The sequence below is a fragment of the Aethalodelphis obliquidens genome, unplaced genomic scaffold (genome assembly GCF_003676395.1).
Source record: "Aethalodelphis obliquidens isolate GAN/ISIS:26980383/991018 unplaced genomic scaffold, ASM367639v1 scaffold44, whole genome shotgun sequence".
Taxonomy (NCBI): domain Eukaryota; kingdom Metazoa; phylum Chordata; class Mammalia; order Artiodactyla; family Delphinidae; genus Aethalodelphis; species Aethalodelphis obliquidens.
The window spans coordinates 12,067,403-12,084,104 of NW_020837988.1; the positions used below are offsets into that span (position 1 = coordinate 12,067,403).

General features: G+C 62.1%; 1 protein-coding gene across 10 annotated transcripts in view; it reads left to right on the forward strand.

The window, feature by feature from the left end:
• ASPSCR1 (ASPSCR1 tether for SLC2A4, UBX domain containing) overlaps window positions 1-16,103 on the forward strand; it is a 30,883-nt gene extending 14,780 nt beyond the window's left edge. For 5 of the 10 annotated variants that reach the window (XM_027081060.1, XM_027081063.1, XM_027081067.1 and 2 more), the window contains 11 exons: window positions 210-645; window positions 9,924-10,063; window positions 10,300-10,381; window positions 10,747-10,813; window positions 11,261-11,323; window positions 11,883-11,935; window positions 12,997-13,124; window positions 15,310-15,361; window positions 15,598-15,667; window positions 15,743-15,918; window positions 16,003-16,101. In XM_027081060.1, the coding sequence (XP_026936861.1) occupies window positions 210-645; window positions 9,924-10,063; window positions 10,300-10,381; window positions 10,747-10,813; window positions 11,261-11,323; window positions 11,883-11,935; window positions 12,997-13,124; window positions 15,310-15,361; window positions 15,598-15,667; window positions 15,743-15,876 (1,225 nt within the window). In that variant the 3' untranslated portion in view covers window positions 15,877-15,918; window positions 16,003-16,101. Of the gene's footprint in view, window positions 1-209; window positions 646-9,923; window positions 10,064-10,299; window positions 10,382-10,746; window positions 10,814-11,260; window positions 11,324-11,882; window positions 11,936-12,996; window positions 13,125-14,032; window positions 15,362-15,597; window positions 15,668-15,742; window positions 15,919-16,002 lie in introns of those variants that run through there. The other 5 variants (XM_027081061.1, XM_027081062.1, XM_027081064.1 and 2 more) reach the window with 5 other exon arrangements.
• Window positions 16,104-16,702: the final 599 nt, after the last annotated feature.

A 16,702-nucleotide genomic window follows, 5' to 3' on the forward strand; every position in this document is an offset into this window, starting at 1 on the left:
AGGTGGGGGGGATCTGCCCTCAGCCGGGCTGGCGTGGCGGCCCCACGCACGCTTCTTCCCCCGTGAGCTGAGGCGGGTCGGGAAGGGCTGTGGGGTGCTTTCAGGGGTTGGGTTTGGTTTGGTAGTCACCAGAAGATACGATGCTGGCACTGTGAGACGCGGGGCTCCGTGTATGGAGTTTCATTTGCTTTCCGGGCCTACCCACTCAGGTTTTCCATGAAGAGACATGATTCCACTGGCAGGCAGGAGCCTGGGGTCTCCTGGAGCAGAAGCCCAGGAAGCCCGACCCCTTCCTTGTCGGCCGACCAGGCAGCCAGCAGCCCTCCGTTTCCACTGAATTCAGCGGAGCTCAGCCAGGGCGATGTGAGCCATCAGGATGAGGCAGCGAGCCCGGGGGCTGGCCGCGTGGATGGCCTGGGCCCGAAGCCGGTGGACGCTCAGGCAAAGCAGATCTCGAAGGAGCCCACGCCAGCCCCCTTTGTTCCTTTCTCGGGTGGGGGACAGCGACTGGGGGGCCCCTCCGGGTCCGTGAGGCCTGTGATGTCATCTTCAGCCAAACTGCCAAAGTCCTTCTCCAGCCCTGCAGGCCCCTCCCAGCCAAAGAAGTCGAGGCCTGGCCAGGAGCCCCAGCCGGAGCCGGAGCTGGTAAGGGGCGAGCTGGGCGCTGGGGTCCTTTCTCTTAACTGCACCTGACCTCGTGGCTGCTCAGCCCAGGGTGCAGCAGGGTCGCTGGGTGCGGTTTCATCTTCCCAGGGAAGCGATTTTTTGGTTTTGCTTTGCCTGAAATCAGCTTTCTTGAGGCACCATTTTAGATGTACAGTTGATGGGTTTTGACAAACCTGTGTGTCCTGGCTGGCCATGTCACAGCCAAGAGAGCCATCCTTCCTAGAGCCTTGGACGCGGCGCCTCCACCTTCTCCTGGGCTGGTGGGTTTGACTGGCTTTTGACAGGAAGATGGTTTGGCCTTGATCGTCCCACGCCACATTGACTCCTGAGCCAGGCGTGCTGCAGCTCACATGCTACGTCCCACCACTGGCCAGTGGGCGTGTGGGGCACGCGCCAAACAGGCAGAAGAGGGTGAGTTTGCTCACTCTTCACAAGCTTGTGGGTGGGGCCTCAGACGTCTCTGGTGGGGACTTCTTGGAAGTTCCTGGCGGCCGTCTGAGCCACAGCTGGGAGGAGGGCGTGCAGCCCTCACGGAGCTGTGATGAAACGGCCCAGGCCCTGGGTTGCCTCTGTGACGCTGTCTTCTAGTCTGATCAGCTCTATTGAGGTACGACTTAATAGACACCTACCATCAGGGCAGTGTTAGGCTTTTTGTCTTCTCGATGTTGAATCTGTCTTTGGGCACCTTTGAGCTGTGCCCTAGTCTCACATCCTCCCCCACAGTGATTCCCGCCCCCGTCCCCTGCTCTGACCACACACAGACATGAGGGGTGGAAGGGGCCTTGCATCTTGGATCACGCTGAGCAGGAGGACCCCCAGGTGGGCGGCACCTCTGCAGAAGTCAGGCGTGTGGCCAGTGTCTGCCTCCCCGCTGTCTGATGGAGGCCATCTCTGGTCGTCTGTGGGTCAGGCCAACCTCTCCCTGGGCAGTTGCAGCTGTGTTGGAGCTCCTAAGAGGGAGGACAGGCGTGGCCCCTGTCGGGTTGGTGCTCAAGCTTGGCACCAGGGCAGGACTTTCTCCCTGGAGCACCTCTGGGACTTTCTCCAGTAGGGCTTTCATGAGTCGTACGGCAGAGCTTCCATAGGCTTCTTTTTTTTTTTTTTTTTTTTGCGGTACGCAGGCCTCTTACTGTTGTGGCCTCTCCCTTTGTGGAGCACAGGCTCCAGACGTGCAGGCTTAGTGGCCGTGGCTCACGGGCCCAGCCGCTCCACGGCATGTGGGACCTTCCCGGACCGGGGCGCGAACCCGTGTCCCCTGCATCCGCAGGCCGACTCTCAACCACTGCGCCACCAGGGAAGCCCCCATAGGCTTCTTTGTGTCCCTCTGTGTGACTGCTCCCTCAGCAGAGCTCACAGACTGTTTCCAGGAAAGGCGTGTTGTAGATTTCCCAACGTTTTGGGCTCCTGCGCTGTGCTGGGCCCCCTGCCTCTTGGGGTTGGCCCCTGGAGAGGCTCAGGCATTCATCCAGAGTCCAGCTTAGGTCTCTGGCTCGTGGCTGGAGAGGGTCTTTCCAAATAAAGAGACCTTACGGTGGGGCCAGCCTGGGTTTCCAGCCTGGGCTGCACGTTGTCACCTGTGGAGCCCATGAGGCTGCACAGGTGCATGTGGGCGTTATTCGAGACGCAGCTGCACCTTCTGAGTGAGGGCTCCAGGCTCTCCGCTCTCTTCTGCCCTTCCTTCCAGCCAGAGTGGCTCCATGTGCCAACGCTTAGGGTCCACTTGAGGTTTTAAGTGACGAGAAGGATGCCACTGCTGAAACGAATTCCTTTGTACAAATCACCTTTCCAGACGATGGAGAGCCATTGCAGGATTCCCTGCCTGGAGCAGGAGCTTGTGGAGTGAGAATGGAGAGGCTCCACCCGGGCATGGATGCTGCTGGCTTTTATACCCAGCAGCCTTGCTCACTTGCTTTACTGGTTCCAGCAGTTTCTTATTTTCAATTGGAGTCTGCAGATAATGTCAGCTTATCTTTTTCCTTGATGTCCTTACTTCTCTCATTTTTTTTTCTTGTCGTATTGCAGTGATTGAGTCTCTGTTGAATAGCAGCAAATTTAGTGGGCATCCTTGTCTTGACCTTGATCTCACACGGAGTAATCTTAGTTTATCTGTGAAAGATGCTGTGGGCTGTGAAAAATCTTTATCAAATCAAGAGTTTCTATTCCTAATTCTCTGAGAATTTTTCTTGATCAAAAGTAAGAGTGGTGCTTTTTTTTTTTTTTTTGCCATACGCTGGCCTCTCACTGTTGTGGCCTCTCCCGTTGTGCAGCGCAGGCTCAGCGGCCATGGCTCACGGGCGCAGCCGCCCCGCGGCATGTGGGATCTTCCCGGACCGGGGCACGAACCCGTGTCCCCTGCATCGGCAGGTGGACTCTCAACCACTGCGCCACCAGGGAGACCCAAGAGTGGTGCTTTATGAGCTGCGTTTCCCACATTGAGGTGATTCCACGCCTTCGCTCTCATTTAGTTCGTTTGCATGCTGAGGTTTGGGATGGATTTCCCCCACGAAGCTATCCTTGCATTCCAGGGGTCAGTCCAGCTTCAGTGATGTGTTTAGCTGCACTCTGAGCTGCTGTTAACTAATATTTTAGTGCTGGAGCCTGCATCCTGTCTCTTCTAGAGCACCCTCCTCACTCTTGCTTTCAGGTCACATACCTGAAGGGGAGGGTAGAGGGACAGGGGCACCTGTGCCTGTGCGGGGTGGGCCGTGCGGAGGCTCAGCGGTGGGACAGAGCCCAAGTTCCTGCAGAGGGGCAGGTGGCGGGGGCTTCCTCCTGCTTCCTGAACCATGCTTTGTGTGTCCTTGCTGAATGGATGGGGGAAGGGAGGGGAACTGAGCCAGTCTCAAGCCCCGTGAATGTCCGTCCTGGGGAGGTGGTGGTGGTGCCCTGGCTCTTCAGGGACCCCACTGGCTTCTACGCTGATGTCTGGGCTGCATTAGACACTAGTACGAAGCCCCCAGTCTCACAGGCTCGTCACCTGGGCCCAGAATCAGCTTTCGAAAGCAGAGCCTTGTGGTTGGGGTGAGCCAGGGCTGGGGGCCCAACTCCCTTCGGGCCTGCTCTTTCTGGGGACCCCTAGGTTTGGGGGCCAGAAAACTAGTACCGGGGCTGGCTGTCTCCTTCTCCCACCCTAAAGGCTGTGGCTCTCTGCATCTCTTGGGAGCCTGCTGACTCCCCAGGGCTGTGTGGGGAGTGGCCTGGTCTGGTGCCAGCCTGATAGGTGGTTGCTGTCAGGCACAGGATCCCAGTGCATCCCCGAGCGCTGACCCCAGGGGCCCCAGGAAGGAGGAGTCCTGGGGAGGGTCCGCCTGGCCGCCAGCAGTGCGTGTCTTTGATCTGGGAGCCCCAGCAGCTGGTTGATTGTGGAGCGTCCCCCGCCCGCCTGCCTTGCGCCTCCTGTCACATTGACAGCCGTGCACCCGGAGGCCCGGCTGGCCACATGCTGTCTGCTTTGTGTCCCCTCGAGTCCTGGGGGAGGGGAGAAGGGAACAAATCAGAACTTTTGGGGGAACTTCAAAGGTACACTTTAGTAATCAAAAAGAGTTTCCAAGTTTCCCATTAATGCTTTGCCTGTGTGTGGTTTTGGATTTGAATGAAGAGTCAGAAGAGACAGGATGAAATACAGGCAGGTCCTCGGCTGAGGCCCGGGATGGTTTACAGACCCGGGCGGCTCCTGCCTTTGATGTCAGAACATTAATTATTAGAAGGTAGTTTTACTGGCCGTCAGAACCAAGTGCGGAGAGAGGCTGGGGCTGCCCGGCGGCCCCTGGCCTGTCCTTTGAAGTCCTTCCGCTGGCCCAGGAGGCTGCCCCGCAGCTCTTTGTGCTGCTGGGCTGTGCTCCCAGCCGGCGTCCCCCCACGCAGCTGGCACAGGGGTTCGTGATCAAAGGCCCCAACCCCCTGGGAAGGGCGGGCTGACGGCAGTCTCCCCTGCCTGCCCCTCACCCTCCAGGGGATGGTCTCATCTCCTGAAGACGTGGCCCCGGGGGCTTACTCCGCACCTTGCACCCATGTCTCAGGGCAGGCGTCAGCTTCGCCTCTGGCTGTCCCCGGTTTACGGGAAGGTTTAGAACACGCAGGGCTCGGGGGAGCCTGGCCAGGACCTGGGGCCTGGGGTGGACCGAGAGCAGTGCCCCTTGCTGCCCTGCCACCCTCCTCCTCTTGGCCCGGGGTGCCTGTCCATGACATGCCCCCAAGAGCACAGCCCGCTGTCCCCCCATGTGTGGGCCCAGGGCGTGCTGTGAGCCTGTCCCTGCCCTGCCGCTGTTTGTGGACAGTCCCGGGGCTCTGGCCTTGGCCTTAACTTGGGATGCCCTTTGAGGTTTGCTGGCAGATGGGTCAGCAACTTTGAAGGCCCCAACTGAGTCTTGAGGCGGTTTTTAAAGCCTGGTGACAGGCAGGTGCCCTCCAGCTGTCCTTGTCATGCTGTGTCTCAACCATGACTGGACTCGGGGGAGAGACAGATGCCCAACCTGCGAAGCCATGGAGAACCGGTGGGCAGGGTGCCCCGGCTGCCAGAGTACCCCCTGGAACCCCAGAGCTGCCCGCAGGGCCAGGCAGCCTCGTTTGCAGGCCCCCATCCTGATCGGGCTCAAGGGGCTCCCTCTGCGGGGTTTCTCCTGGCCCTTTGGTCTGCTGTGTGCGTCCACCCCTGGGTTTGCTGGCCTGGAGCAGGCGTCTTACCCTGTGCATGAGGAGAGCCACCCCATGCCTTACATTTGCTTATTTCAGTCCTTTGGAGGTTCATGCACTGCGTGCACAGACAGGTGGGGCCACGCCAGGGCGTGGAGCCACCGGGTTTCAAAGTATGCCTGCGTCACTGTCGCAGCCCAGCGTTTCTCCTCTTCTTAAAGATGCTCTCATTTTTCCTGCTTGGAAGGCGTGCAGGCCCAGGTGTGGACGTTGGCCCAGGGCTGGGGCAGGCGCGGCCTCCGCCTGTGCCGCTGGCAGGCCCAGCGGATGAGGGGCTGGAGTTCAGTGCAGCCTTGCCGGTCAGGCCTGGCCTCGTGCTGGCGCGTTGCTCCCTCCAGAGGGCGGCCGGCTCTGAGAGTGACGGAGGCTTGGCCCGCCTTCCTCCCGCGTAGTGTTTCATTTCAGCTCCAAGCCTCAAGGGGAAACGCTTCACATTCCCTGTTACCAAAAATCATTGTCAGAGGACAGTCTGGGTAAGAGGGAGGTGGGAGGGCGGGAGGAAAACAAGAGCCCTCACAGGGCAGCTGGAAAATCTGGGGTTGAGGTCACCTCCAAATAGTTTTTACATTTTTTCTCCCTGTGTCATCATGTCCTGGAAAATTACTGTCAAGAAAATGAAACCTCAGCAGGCAGTGAGGCCGCTTTTGACATGAGGAGACCCCTGTGTGCCCAAGTGGGTTCTCAGCCACTCGTGTGGTGGCCACTGGAGCATGTCCACTGGCTGTTGGGGGAAGCCGTGGGCCCACGTCTCAGCCCAGAGCCCCGTCCCCTGGTCCCCTCCAGGCCTGGCATCTCACTGCCTGTGGCATGGGGCTGAGGGTAGGCAGTGCCCTCACACCTTCCTCCCCTCGGGTCTCCCTTGAAGGGTCCATCCTGGTGTGACAGAGGCTCTTCCTGAAGGCACTGGTGGCCGTCCACAGCTGGTGGCGGGTCCCCAAGTCCCCATGGCTGAGTGGCCCAGGTGTCAGTCCAGTGTCTGCAGCCTCAGGCCGTCACCCAGGGCCTCCTCTGAACATCACCCGCAGAGGGTGCTCCTGTTCCCCCACCACCGGAGGGTCCTTTCCCTCCCAAATGCCCTCTGTGCCCCTCGCCAGTATCCTCCAGTTTGCAGACAGCCTGACTCGTCTGCTCTCTCCGTCCACCTCCCTCCTTTCTGGTCTTCTGGGTGTTCTCTTGTCTTAATACCCTCGGTGGAGGCTGGGACAGGGGAGTCTTTGCTAGGGTCTTGTGCTTGCTTGCAGGAAATGAGAGACCCCTGCTGGGCGTTCCACCAGAAGAATCGGGTCTCCTGTGGCCCCGCCCTTGGAGGCTGCAGACACCTGCCGATCCTCCCCTCAGGATCATGCCCGTGCCTGTTTTCTCATCTGTCATGCGCTGTCATGTAGGCCCTCCCACCCCATGGGCTCAGACCCCAGGCTCTGGCTTCCTCCTCCTCATTCTGCCCATCTTCTAGCCGACAGTGAGATGCCCGCAGCGTCGGGGCCACCGGGGGAGGAACCGGCTCCTCTGGCTTTCCTGGGGTTAGGGGGTGGGGGCGGCGGGAGACGGGGCCGGGGCTGTGCTCTGGACACTGACAGCGTTCAGGAGCTGGACCTTGAGCTGATGATGGAAAACCTGTGACTTTGGCAGGATGACCCAAGCCTGGTGACATTGGGTTCTTAGTGGAGGCGCGTCCTCTGAGTGGCTCCCTGGTAGGATCTGGAGGAGCAGACCTGGAGATTCGGGCTGTCAGGTGGCCCAGCTGTCAGGTGTGCTGGGAAGGTTCTAGGCCTGTCACCCCACCAGCATCCTCGGGCACCAACTGGGAGGTTCATCTTGGAGGCCCATCCTGGACCCTGGGGCTGTGTCCCTCCCTCGGCCAGCACACAGGAACCCAGTCCCCACGGTGAGGGCGCTGAGGCCCTCTGACAGTGGCCACTGTATGCGTTTTTTGTTTTTTTTCTTAATGGTGTCTCATCCTAGATCTCTATCTCCATCCAAAAACATCTCCATAAATCCACCTAGGATGGGAGCTGTGCATGATAACTGCCCATGACTAAGGAGCGGCGGGTAAAGGAACAGCAAATGAGGGCTAGATTGCCGGCAGAGCATTGGAAGTGAGCAGGGCCAGGGCTTGGCCTCCGCTGGCGCCGTGTCTGCCCTGCTTCCTCCCACATGGAGCGGTCAGACCCACTCCTCCTTTCCTGGTCTCTCTCCTCTTTGCGGTGGAAATATCTTCTGGGCAGGCCTCATGGAGGTGTTTGAAGCCCCCTGGCTTCTCCCTCGGTCATTTGGTAGGACAGGGTGGTCCGTCCTACCAGCCCAGCCATGGATATCCACTGTTCTCATGGGACAGGGACCGCCTGGGGTCCAGTCGTGGCGGCAGCTCTGGGACTTGGGTGATCTGGCCCCTGGGCTCTGATGGGCAGCAGAGGCTGCTCAGAACCCTGGCTTCTCTGCCCAGGAGCAGGGAGGTCCCCAAGACGCAGGGCGGTGCAGGAGAACGAGAGAGTGGGATCTCGAGGTGGCTCTCTCCCAGTGCTCTGGTTCCCGTGTGGGACCCCGGCTCCTGATTGCTCTTGGACAGACAAACGGGCTTCTGGAGCAGAGCTGAGGCATGGGAGGAGGGGTGTGAATTGAAGGTAGATCCAGCGGGGAGAGAGATTTTTGTCTGCTCACTTTCTGACTGAAAGTCAGTGGCCCCTGAGCAGCATGAAGCCAGCAGCTGGTGTCACCTGCGTCCCTGTTCTGGAAGTTGTGGGAGGGTTGTGGGAAGTGCTAGCAGTCTGCAGTCCTCCAGGTTACCCCTGGGCTGTGCACTGGAAGTACCCAGGAGGATAAGGAGGCCAGAGTGGCCCCGTGCACTCAGGGTCGGGCTTCCCCAGCCGTGCCCCCTCCGGGGATCAGGGGGCCTGTCTGATGGTCAGGCTCAGCTCCAGGCCGTGGATCACAAGTCACCCAATTGCTGGATTCTCGGGGTGACTCATGTGTCCAGAACTGGGTCCTTGGAGGGCGGGACTGGGACAAGGAGGTCCCAGAGCTTGCTCGTTGGCTTGTGGGCTTTGTGCTCGAGCGCCGGGGGCCTGGCACTCGTGGACACGGCGGTGCCCAGCTCAGGCACATTCACATCTGCCCTCGCCCTCCCCCGGGAGCCCAGGCGAGTGCTCGGCCCTTCTGGAATGCAGGCGCCGTGGCTGTGGGGGGCAGCCTGGCATCTTGTTATAAAAAGCTCTGGTGTGGACTGCCTGTGGGCGGCAGGAGGGTTGTGGCTTTGAGGGGGCAGCCCCCAGGGGCCTCGATCAGCCACCTACAGACCCCACTGCCCGGGCCTCAGCCAGCCCTTCCTGGCCACCCTGCCACAGTGCCTTGAGATCAGTGGGGCTTCCTGGCGAGAACCCACCTCCCTTCATTACGAGGAGTGACACAGCTGTGCACTCAGGAATGGCAGAGACCTGCTGGCCTGGGCAGTCAAGGCCTTGGGTGTGGCTGGGGGAGCAGCCCTGGGACACCTGGCAGGTGCACTGGGCAGCCTCAGCCCTCGACCAGCCCCAGGTTGGTGAGTCTGACCTCTAGAGTGGGTGGGGCTGTGGTCGGGCCGGAGCGCAGGAAGGGATGATCAGAGAAGCCTGCTGAGCCCGGCTCTGAGTGTTGAAGGCAGGAGGTGGGATTTCGGTGCCAGGCTGGGGCGGGGAGGAGGGGGCAGGCGGGAGCAGAAGGCAGAGAAGTGACCTCACCCCAGACGGCTTGTGGATGTTCTGTGCGAGGGAGGGTAGGACCTGGCATAGGCCCTGCCGGCGCAGCTGGACCCCTCTGTCGGGCCCGGCTCCATGGGCGGCCTCAGCGCCGCGAAGGTGTCTCCCCACATAGTCACTTGGGCTACACTCGCTACAATTACCCACCCGGAGGCACTGCGAGCAGAGCAGGCCCTGCCTTATAATTTCCCACTCCGTTGCTGCCAATTAGGAGAGACGCTGTCCCTTCCTGTGTCCCCACGGTGGGCAGAGGGTGGGGCCAGCTGCTCCCCCAGAGAAGGGAGGAGGGGTCAGCCTGGCCATAGGGCCAGCAGCTGGCAGGTTTTTGCCAAATCTCTAATTTGGGGGCTGTCGCTTCTCCTGCCCTTCCCGTGGAACCGCTGACATGGCCATGACCAGGGCATTGCTCCCCAAGTTTGTTCCCCACTGGGAGACCCTGATAACAGGTAGCTCCCTGGGGCTCGTGGGGAGCCCCCACGGAGACAGGAAGTGAACAGAGATGCTGCTGTTCACCCACTGCCCAAGTACCCCCCAGCAGTCAGGGTGCCAGCTGACCCGGCTAAGCCAAGACCCCAGGGCCATGTGCCCTGGTGGTGAGTGAGGGTCTCAGTGTCAGTGTTGCTAAGCAGGCAGGCATGGTGGGAGGGGCTCCAGTCCTGGACAGGCTCGGCTGTCCCATGCCCCATCACGGAGACCCGGCCCTGGCCATGGGCTAACAGGCGGGGCCGGCAGCACATGGCTCAGCCGGGGTCTGCACGGCCACCCCAGCCCCCTGGGGTCGGGAGCCTGGGCCCTTCCCGGGACCTGCATCAGCCGAGCCCTCTGCCTGCCTAGCCAGTGGACCGAGACCCCGTGGTGTGCCACCCTGACCTGGAGGTGCTGCTCCAGGCCTGGCCTGCAGAGCTGCCTGACGAGTTCTTCGAAGTGACCGTGGATGATGTCAGAAGACGTTTGGCCCAGCTCAAGAGTGAACGGTGGGTATGCACCCGGCCCCTTCAGAGACACCCGTTCCCTTGGCAACACCTCAGAGGGTGAGGGGTCCCAGGCAGGGGGCTCCTAGTCCTGTCTGGCCCTATGTTGCGGAGCAGCTCACGAAGTCCAGGGGGACGAGGGAGAAACCCAGAGTCCAGCTGGTGTAGGGCCTCTGCTCTGGTTGGGGAGACCTGGGACCTTCACCACTGCCGCCCCCTACCCCACCCCCCCACCCCAGGAAGCGCCTGGAAGAAGCCCCCTTGGTGACCAAGGCCTTCAGAGAGGCTCAGATGAAGGAGAAGCTGCAGCGCTACCCTAAGGTACCTTTGGGCGGGAGGTGGTCTGCACATGGCTCTGCACTGGGGCCTCCTGCGGCTTCTGCAGCCCACAAGCCACTGGCCATGGTCTCCTGTACTTCAGCCCAGGCCTACACGGCCGTGGTTCGTTAATGAGCCAGGCAGCCCCATTCTAAGATGAAAAACATCAGTGTGTTTTCACAAGTGCACGTGGGTACTTGACTGGTCCTTGTGTCCAGCCCATGGGGCCGGGAGCGTTAGGGGGCAGCCAAGGTGAGGGGGTGCTGGCCTGACGTGGCCGGGGGACCTAGCCATCGTGGGCCCAGGGGTGTGGACGCCTGGATTGGACTCCAGCTGTCCTGTTGACAAGCTGGCTTGTCCTGGCCTAGGTGGTCTTGAGGGTCCTGTTTCCTGACCGCTACATCCTGCAGGGCTTCTTCCGCCCCAGCGAGACCGGTGAGCAGCCCCGTCTGGGCGTCCGGGAGGGTGGGGGCGCCCTGTGAGCTCTTCCAGGCTCCTTCCCTCTGGGCCATGGGGCAGGCAGCGGGTGCAGGGCTGGGGACCGGCTCACGTTGGAGGCTCGGCAGACCAGCTAGGCAGTACCCGTGGGACTGGGTGGCCCCGTGCACCCATCTGTTCTGAGCATGGGTGGGACAGAGGGGCACCCAGAGAAGGGTGGACCCAGGTCTCCCCCACATCCAGTAGCGGGGTCTTTGGCCTGGGGCTGCAGCTCATCTGGAAGGAAGGCAGCAGTGCCACCAGTTCTGAGTGGGGTTCTTGGTGACCTTGGGGAGCGGGTCTGCACACAGGTTGGACCTGGCTCCCGTCCCATTGCAGAGGGGGCCCGGCCCTGGAGTGGGTCTGAGTGTGGGATCCTTGCTCACCCCACCCTTCCTCCTGCAGTGGGGGATTTGCGGGACTTCGTGAGGAGCCACCTGGGCAACCCCAAGCTGCCGTTCTACCTGTGTAAGTGCTTTTCTGGGACCTCCTGCTCAGCAGCCCTGGCACCTCCCAGTTGGGGCTTGAAGCAGCTTTTCCCACAGAAACAGCATCATGGGGCAGGCAGGTCCTGTGCCGGTGTCTGAGCATGAGTCCGGGACTGGGGAAGTTGGGGAGGGAGGTTGACCCTGCTCAGCGCCCCTGTGCCCTTTGCTTCCCACCTGGCCAGGAGCTGTAGGGGCTGGGGGCACAGGGGCGAGCTGCTGGCTTCCTTTGGAGGGCGTCTGGGTAGTGAAGGGTCAGGCCGCAGGGCTGCACAGGGAACTGTGAAGGGCAGGTGTCCCCTTGCAGGTGAGTCTGCCCGAGGCCCTCTTCCCAGCTTCTTGCTGGGTTTTTGCAGCGGTAGAGTGATGGACAGGGGGATGTGAGCTGAGGAGTACTTCAGAAATTCCTCAGCTGAGGCCTATGGCCCAGGCCTCATGCTCACTCTCAGGCCTGTCCTGGGGCAGGGGGTGCATGGGCAAGGGATGGGGGGGTGATGGGGGGCGTGAGGCGTTTCCTGGCGCAGACAACCATCTTTCCGCAGTCATTGCTCCTCCAAAAACCATCCTGGACGACCACACGCTGACCCTCTTTCAGGTACTGCCTGCCTGCCTGGCTGGCTGGTGGGTGCTGCTAGGCTGGCCCGGGAGGGGCACCTGCCCAGGAGGGAGCGTGAGGCCGCAGTCGGGAGTATGATAAGGCCTTTTAGAGGGTGGACTAGGAGGGAGCAGGGTGCTGCTGAAGTCAGTTTGGGGGCTTTCCAGCCTCCTCTGCCTCCTGCCCCGGTGGGGATGGGCCTGCCCGGCTGGCTGCCACCATCCTGAGCCAGGACTGCCCCTGGGTCTGGATGAGAAGGGGCTGGCAGGTGGGGCTGCTTAGGGGAACCCCTTAAGGGCCAAGGGTCAGAGGCCTCGGCTGCAGGTGGCCAGCTGCCCAGACGGGAGGGGCTGCTGCCAGGCCTGCTGCCCTGCCCCTGCCTTTCCCCTGGGCCCTGTGGCCTCCTCTGGGAATGCCGTGGTGGGCCCTCCCTGCTAGCTGGAGGCCCCTAGAGCTCCCAGGGTGAGGAGCGTTGATCCGGTGCCCTGCTGGGCCGCAGTCCAGAGCAAGAAGGAATGTCCTGTCCCTTCACCCCAGGAGAGCAGCCTGAGGCCTCCCCAGCCCTCTAGCCTAATGGTTTCCTCTTAAAGTGTCTTCAGATATTTTAATTAGTAACAGAGGCTGGCCTTTGTTGAGTGGCCAGCAGGCCCTGCAGAGGTCTAGTTGGGGCAAGGGGGTCTGCTTGCTGCTCAGGACTGCCACCGTCATGGGGGGATGGGGCCAGAGCAGCAGAGAGGCTGGAAGCCCACCAAGGAAAGGAGTCAAGGTTGGGGGGAGCAGGGTGCTTCCCCCGCCCCCACTCCCCCTTCTCAGCCCCCTTCTGCAGCCCCCCGGGAGCCCCAGAGGCACTGGGCCTCCTTCCTCTATCCCCACCCGCCCTCCCTCCCTCCCTCCCCACTCTCCCTCGCTGGCCAGCCTGTTGATAAACATTGAATTTGGAAGATGCTTTGGGATGGAGAGGGGCCAGCGTCCAGGCACCCCCCTCCAATTAGGAACCCTGGGGTGCTGCCTGTCCCGCCCACGTGGCCTGATTCCTGGTGACACTCTGCCCCCGCTACCAGCAGCCGTCTCCTTTCATCCGTCAGCTCGCCCTGGAGCCGTGGGGCCTCTGCTCGGAGTGGCGTCCCTGCCCGCCCGCGATCAGAGAGCTGGCAGGGCTCAGGGAAGGAAGGCTTCCTCCCTCCTGCGGGTGAGCAGGCGCGGGCGCGGAAGCTGCTGGCTTTCATGTCCCTGGCAGGACCGCGTTCTGGCTGCCGGCTGCCCTGGAGGCTGCCCGGGGGCTGGTCCTGCGCCCCAGAAAGTGACAGCTCAGGGTGGGTGTGGGGGATGGCAGCCCAGTGCCCTTTTTGGCCACTGGATCAGGTCAGAGTGACTATTCGTTGGGAGAGGCCAAAAAAGGGTGAGGCCAAGGATGGGAGGATGCAGAGGACCCAGTCCGTGGACACAAAGGTCCCCAACCCCCCACGTCGTACCTGCTTCCTGGGACTGAGCCCCCTTAGTGCTGGTTCTGCCCCAAGCCTCAGGGAGCTCACTCGGCTCCTGTCTCAGCCACCCCCACCACTGCCTCGCCCAGAGCCCCTCCATCACCCTTAGTGGGCCTTGAAGACCACCACGATCCATGTAGACTTCGTCAGCGTGAGCAGAGGGGTACACCCTCCCTCCTGGCGGTCATGGTGGTCTTCTGTGCCGTCCACTCACCCCTTTTCCAATGGGATTCCCTGAGACACAGGCTGGCAGGTAGGGGGCTTCCAGCAGGTGCTGAGGAAAGGCAGGGAGGCCAGGTTCAAGAGGAGCTGCCTCGAGGGGCCCAAATGGGTCCTTCAAGACTTCAAGCTCTGCAGCTCCCAGACGGCCCAGCCGGGTGGGTGGCCCCAGTGCCTGGCGGGTTGGCCGGGTCAGGGTCTGGCTTCACTGCGCTACCCTAGAAAGGTTGAGGCACTGTCCTACCTGTGTTTCTCTCCCCACGCCCCCAGCTTCCAGTGCCTCCAGGGCCCTGGGGCTGCCCTCCACCCTGCAGCCCATCTCCCCGCACCAGGCTATCATTCCAGGCATCACAGTGGGGTTTCAGAGTGTTCACGGCCCTTCTCTGTCCCTCAGCTTCAACTGCAATCTCAGCGTTCCTAGGCCTGGCCTTTGAAGCTTCCTCTTATTAATACTCCCCGCCCAGACGCCAAGAGCTCAGAGCTGGGCAGAGAGGATGCGCTCACCTGGCAGCAGTGGCCCTTCCTCCAGGGCTAAGGACACAGAGCCTTGGGCGGTGGCCTTCCTGCTGGCTCAGGCCAGCTTTGGGGCTTACAGCCATGGTCCTCGTCGGGTGCAGAGGCGGGAATAGAGGCAGGTTACGACACTGGAGGGCTTCGGGATCCTCTGCAACAGCCCTGACTCTGCACCACAGTCCAGCCCCCTACCTGGGAGGCCTCCGGGGGCGTTTCGGGGGCCACGTGATATGTCCTTGTCCCACACCTGCGCAGGTGGAGCCAGTCCTGAGCAGAAATCTTGCACCACCACCCCCATGGACAGGCCTCCGGGAGGGGTGTGGGGACCCCAGTGCAACACCCACCCTGCAGGACAGGCTTGATGCTGGCTGGCACTGGCTTTTCCTTATCAAGCGAGACCAGTGCCGAGTCAGGGAACCCACCTATGGGCTTTTGGGTCAAGGCAGTAGGCCTGGAGGCACCGATCAGCCTGGGACTCCCAAAGCAGCTTGGCTCCCAGAGCACCCCCCCCCCCGCCTTCCCCTTGTGCCGGGGCCACTGAGGGTCCCTCCCCTGGTGCTCCTGTCTCCAGTCTAGCTGCTTCCAGTGCACCTGGGCTCATATGTCAGTCCCTATGGAGTGCCCCCGACTCCTGCACTCTGTTCTTTGGGCAGCACAGGTGAGGGAGGGGAGTGGGGGGCATGGTGGGCTGTGCCCCATGCCCCCACCCATGCAGTTCTGTGTGAGTCTGCATCTCCTCTGACCTCTTGACCTCCTGCAGTCTCTGCTGAGGGCGGGGGCTTCCAAGCTTAGTTCCCACCTTCAGACTGTCAACTGTTTACCCCGGGAACTGGGCAGGAAGGGGAGGTAGGTAAAAATGCCAGAGCACACACACCACGAGAACTTCCTGTTCAGCTGGTGTTTGGGGCTGGCCCTAGGATTCGATGGTCTGATGCCTTGGCCTGGCTTGCACTGGGGTTGGTGCCAGAGGAGGAATAGGTGAAGCTGGGCAGTGGACTGCACGGTGGGAGGGGCCTGGTAGGGCCGTAGCCCTCAGCGGAGCCCTGGGCCTTATGGGTGCAGCACCCATGAGGCCAGCATGGAAGTGCAGTGTGGCCCTCTCTGCCGTCCTCCACGGTGCCCACTTGGTCCCTGAGCTCTCCTCTGTCCTCCCTGCAGGCAAACCTCTTCCCTGCTGCCCTTGTGCACTTTGGACCTGAGGAGCCAACAGGTGGGTGGGGCCCCCCTCTGCCCACCGCTGCTGACCAGCCCCGGGCCGCACATCCCAGCTCATCAGACGCCCCAGAGCAGGGGACTTCGGGTCTGGGAGGGAGACCTGTGGCCCCGATACCCCATACCCTTCTCCTGGGGGCTTCAGGCTGGGTCACGCCCCCTCCCAGAGCAGAGCAGCAGTAGGCAGGGGCACCCCATTCTCTGTGGCCTGAGGGTAGGCTGGGCCTCCTGCAGGCATCTACCTGGAGCCCACGCTGCTGGAACACACCATTTCCCCGTCTGCAGCTGACGTGCTGGTGGCCAGGTGAGTGTCCACAGAGGGTGGGGAGAGCCCGCTGCCACAGTGCCCACCATCTGGCACCTTGGCCTTTGTTCTCAGGTCCATGTCCAGGGCTGCTGGAACCCCACCCCCGCCACCAGCCCCTGACCCTGCGCCCGTTGAGTTGGAGCCAACTGCTGAAGAAGGGTCAGTGGGCCCCCCTGAGCCCAGCCCTGGGACGGCCCAGCCAGTGAGGAGGGGTCTGGGCAAGGTGCCCAAGTGGCTGAAGCTGCCAGGTACTATGGGGGGTGGCCGGGCAGGGAGGGGCTGCTGGGCGGGAGCCCAGGGCCCAGAGGTCATCCCATGTGTTTGCGCTGCAGCCAGCAAGAGGTGAGAGCCGCCAGCCCAGAGGTGCCACTCTGCCAGCCACAGGACCCCTGCCCACCCTGAGCAGGAATAAACATGCAAGCCTCTCTTGAGACCCTCCTGTCGTCCTTTCCAGGGCAGAGGCCCTCGGTCCTCTGACCCACGGCCCTCCTCCTGCTGCTGCCCCTGCGCCGCGTCCCCAGCCGCGGGCCTCCAGCCTGGCTGGACGGTGACGTGGGCCTGGGCGGCTGCTTGCTGGGGCTTGTTCTCCTTAACGAGGGCACAGGTGTCTGCCCTGAACCGCCTGCCCCTTGGCTTTTACTTCACTGACGTTCATGACGACTCCTCTAGGCAGGACACGAGTTCAGGGAGAAGGACCTCCAGGCATCGCCTGCCTGGCTGCATCTCAGGCTGGGCCCCCAGCCCTTGGCAGGAGAGGGGCGGACGCAGCCCCCACCCTGCGGTGGGACCGGGCAGGGCTGGCCTGGGGTTTCCCGGTGCCCCGCCCGCCCCACCATCTGAGCGCACTTCAAAGTGGCTGTGGGGCACGGGCTCTGGCACTTGTCGCCAGCCTCTCCCCTCAGGTCTAATGACTTCCACATGCGCCCAGAGCTTTGAAGCCCTGAGACTCCCTGCAGGAGGGGGGAGAGGGGAGTGGGGGGCAGAGGCGGGGAACGGGTGCGAGAAGGGGCCAGCGGGGCTAAACTAGGGAGG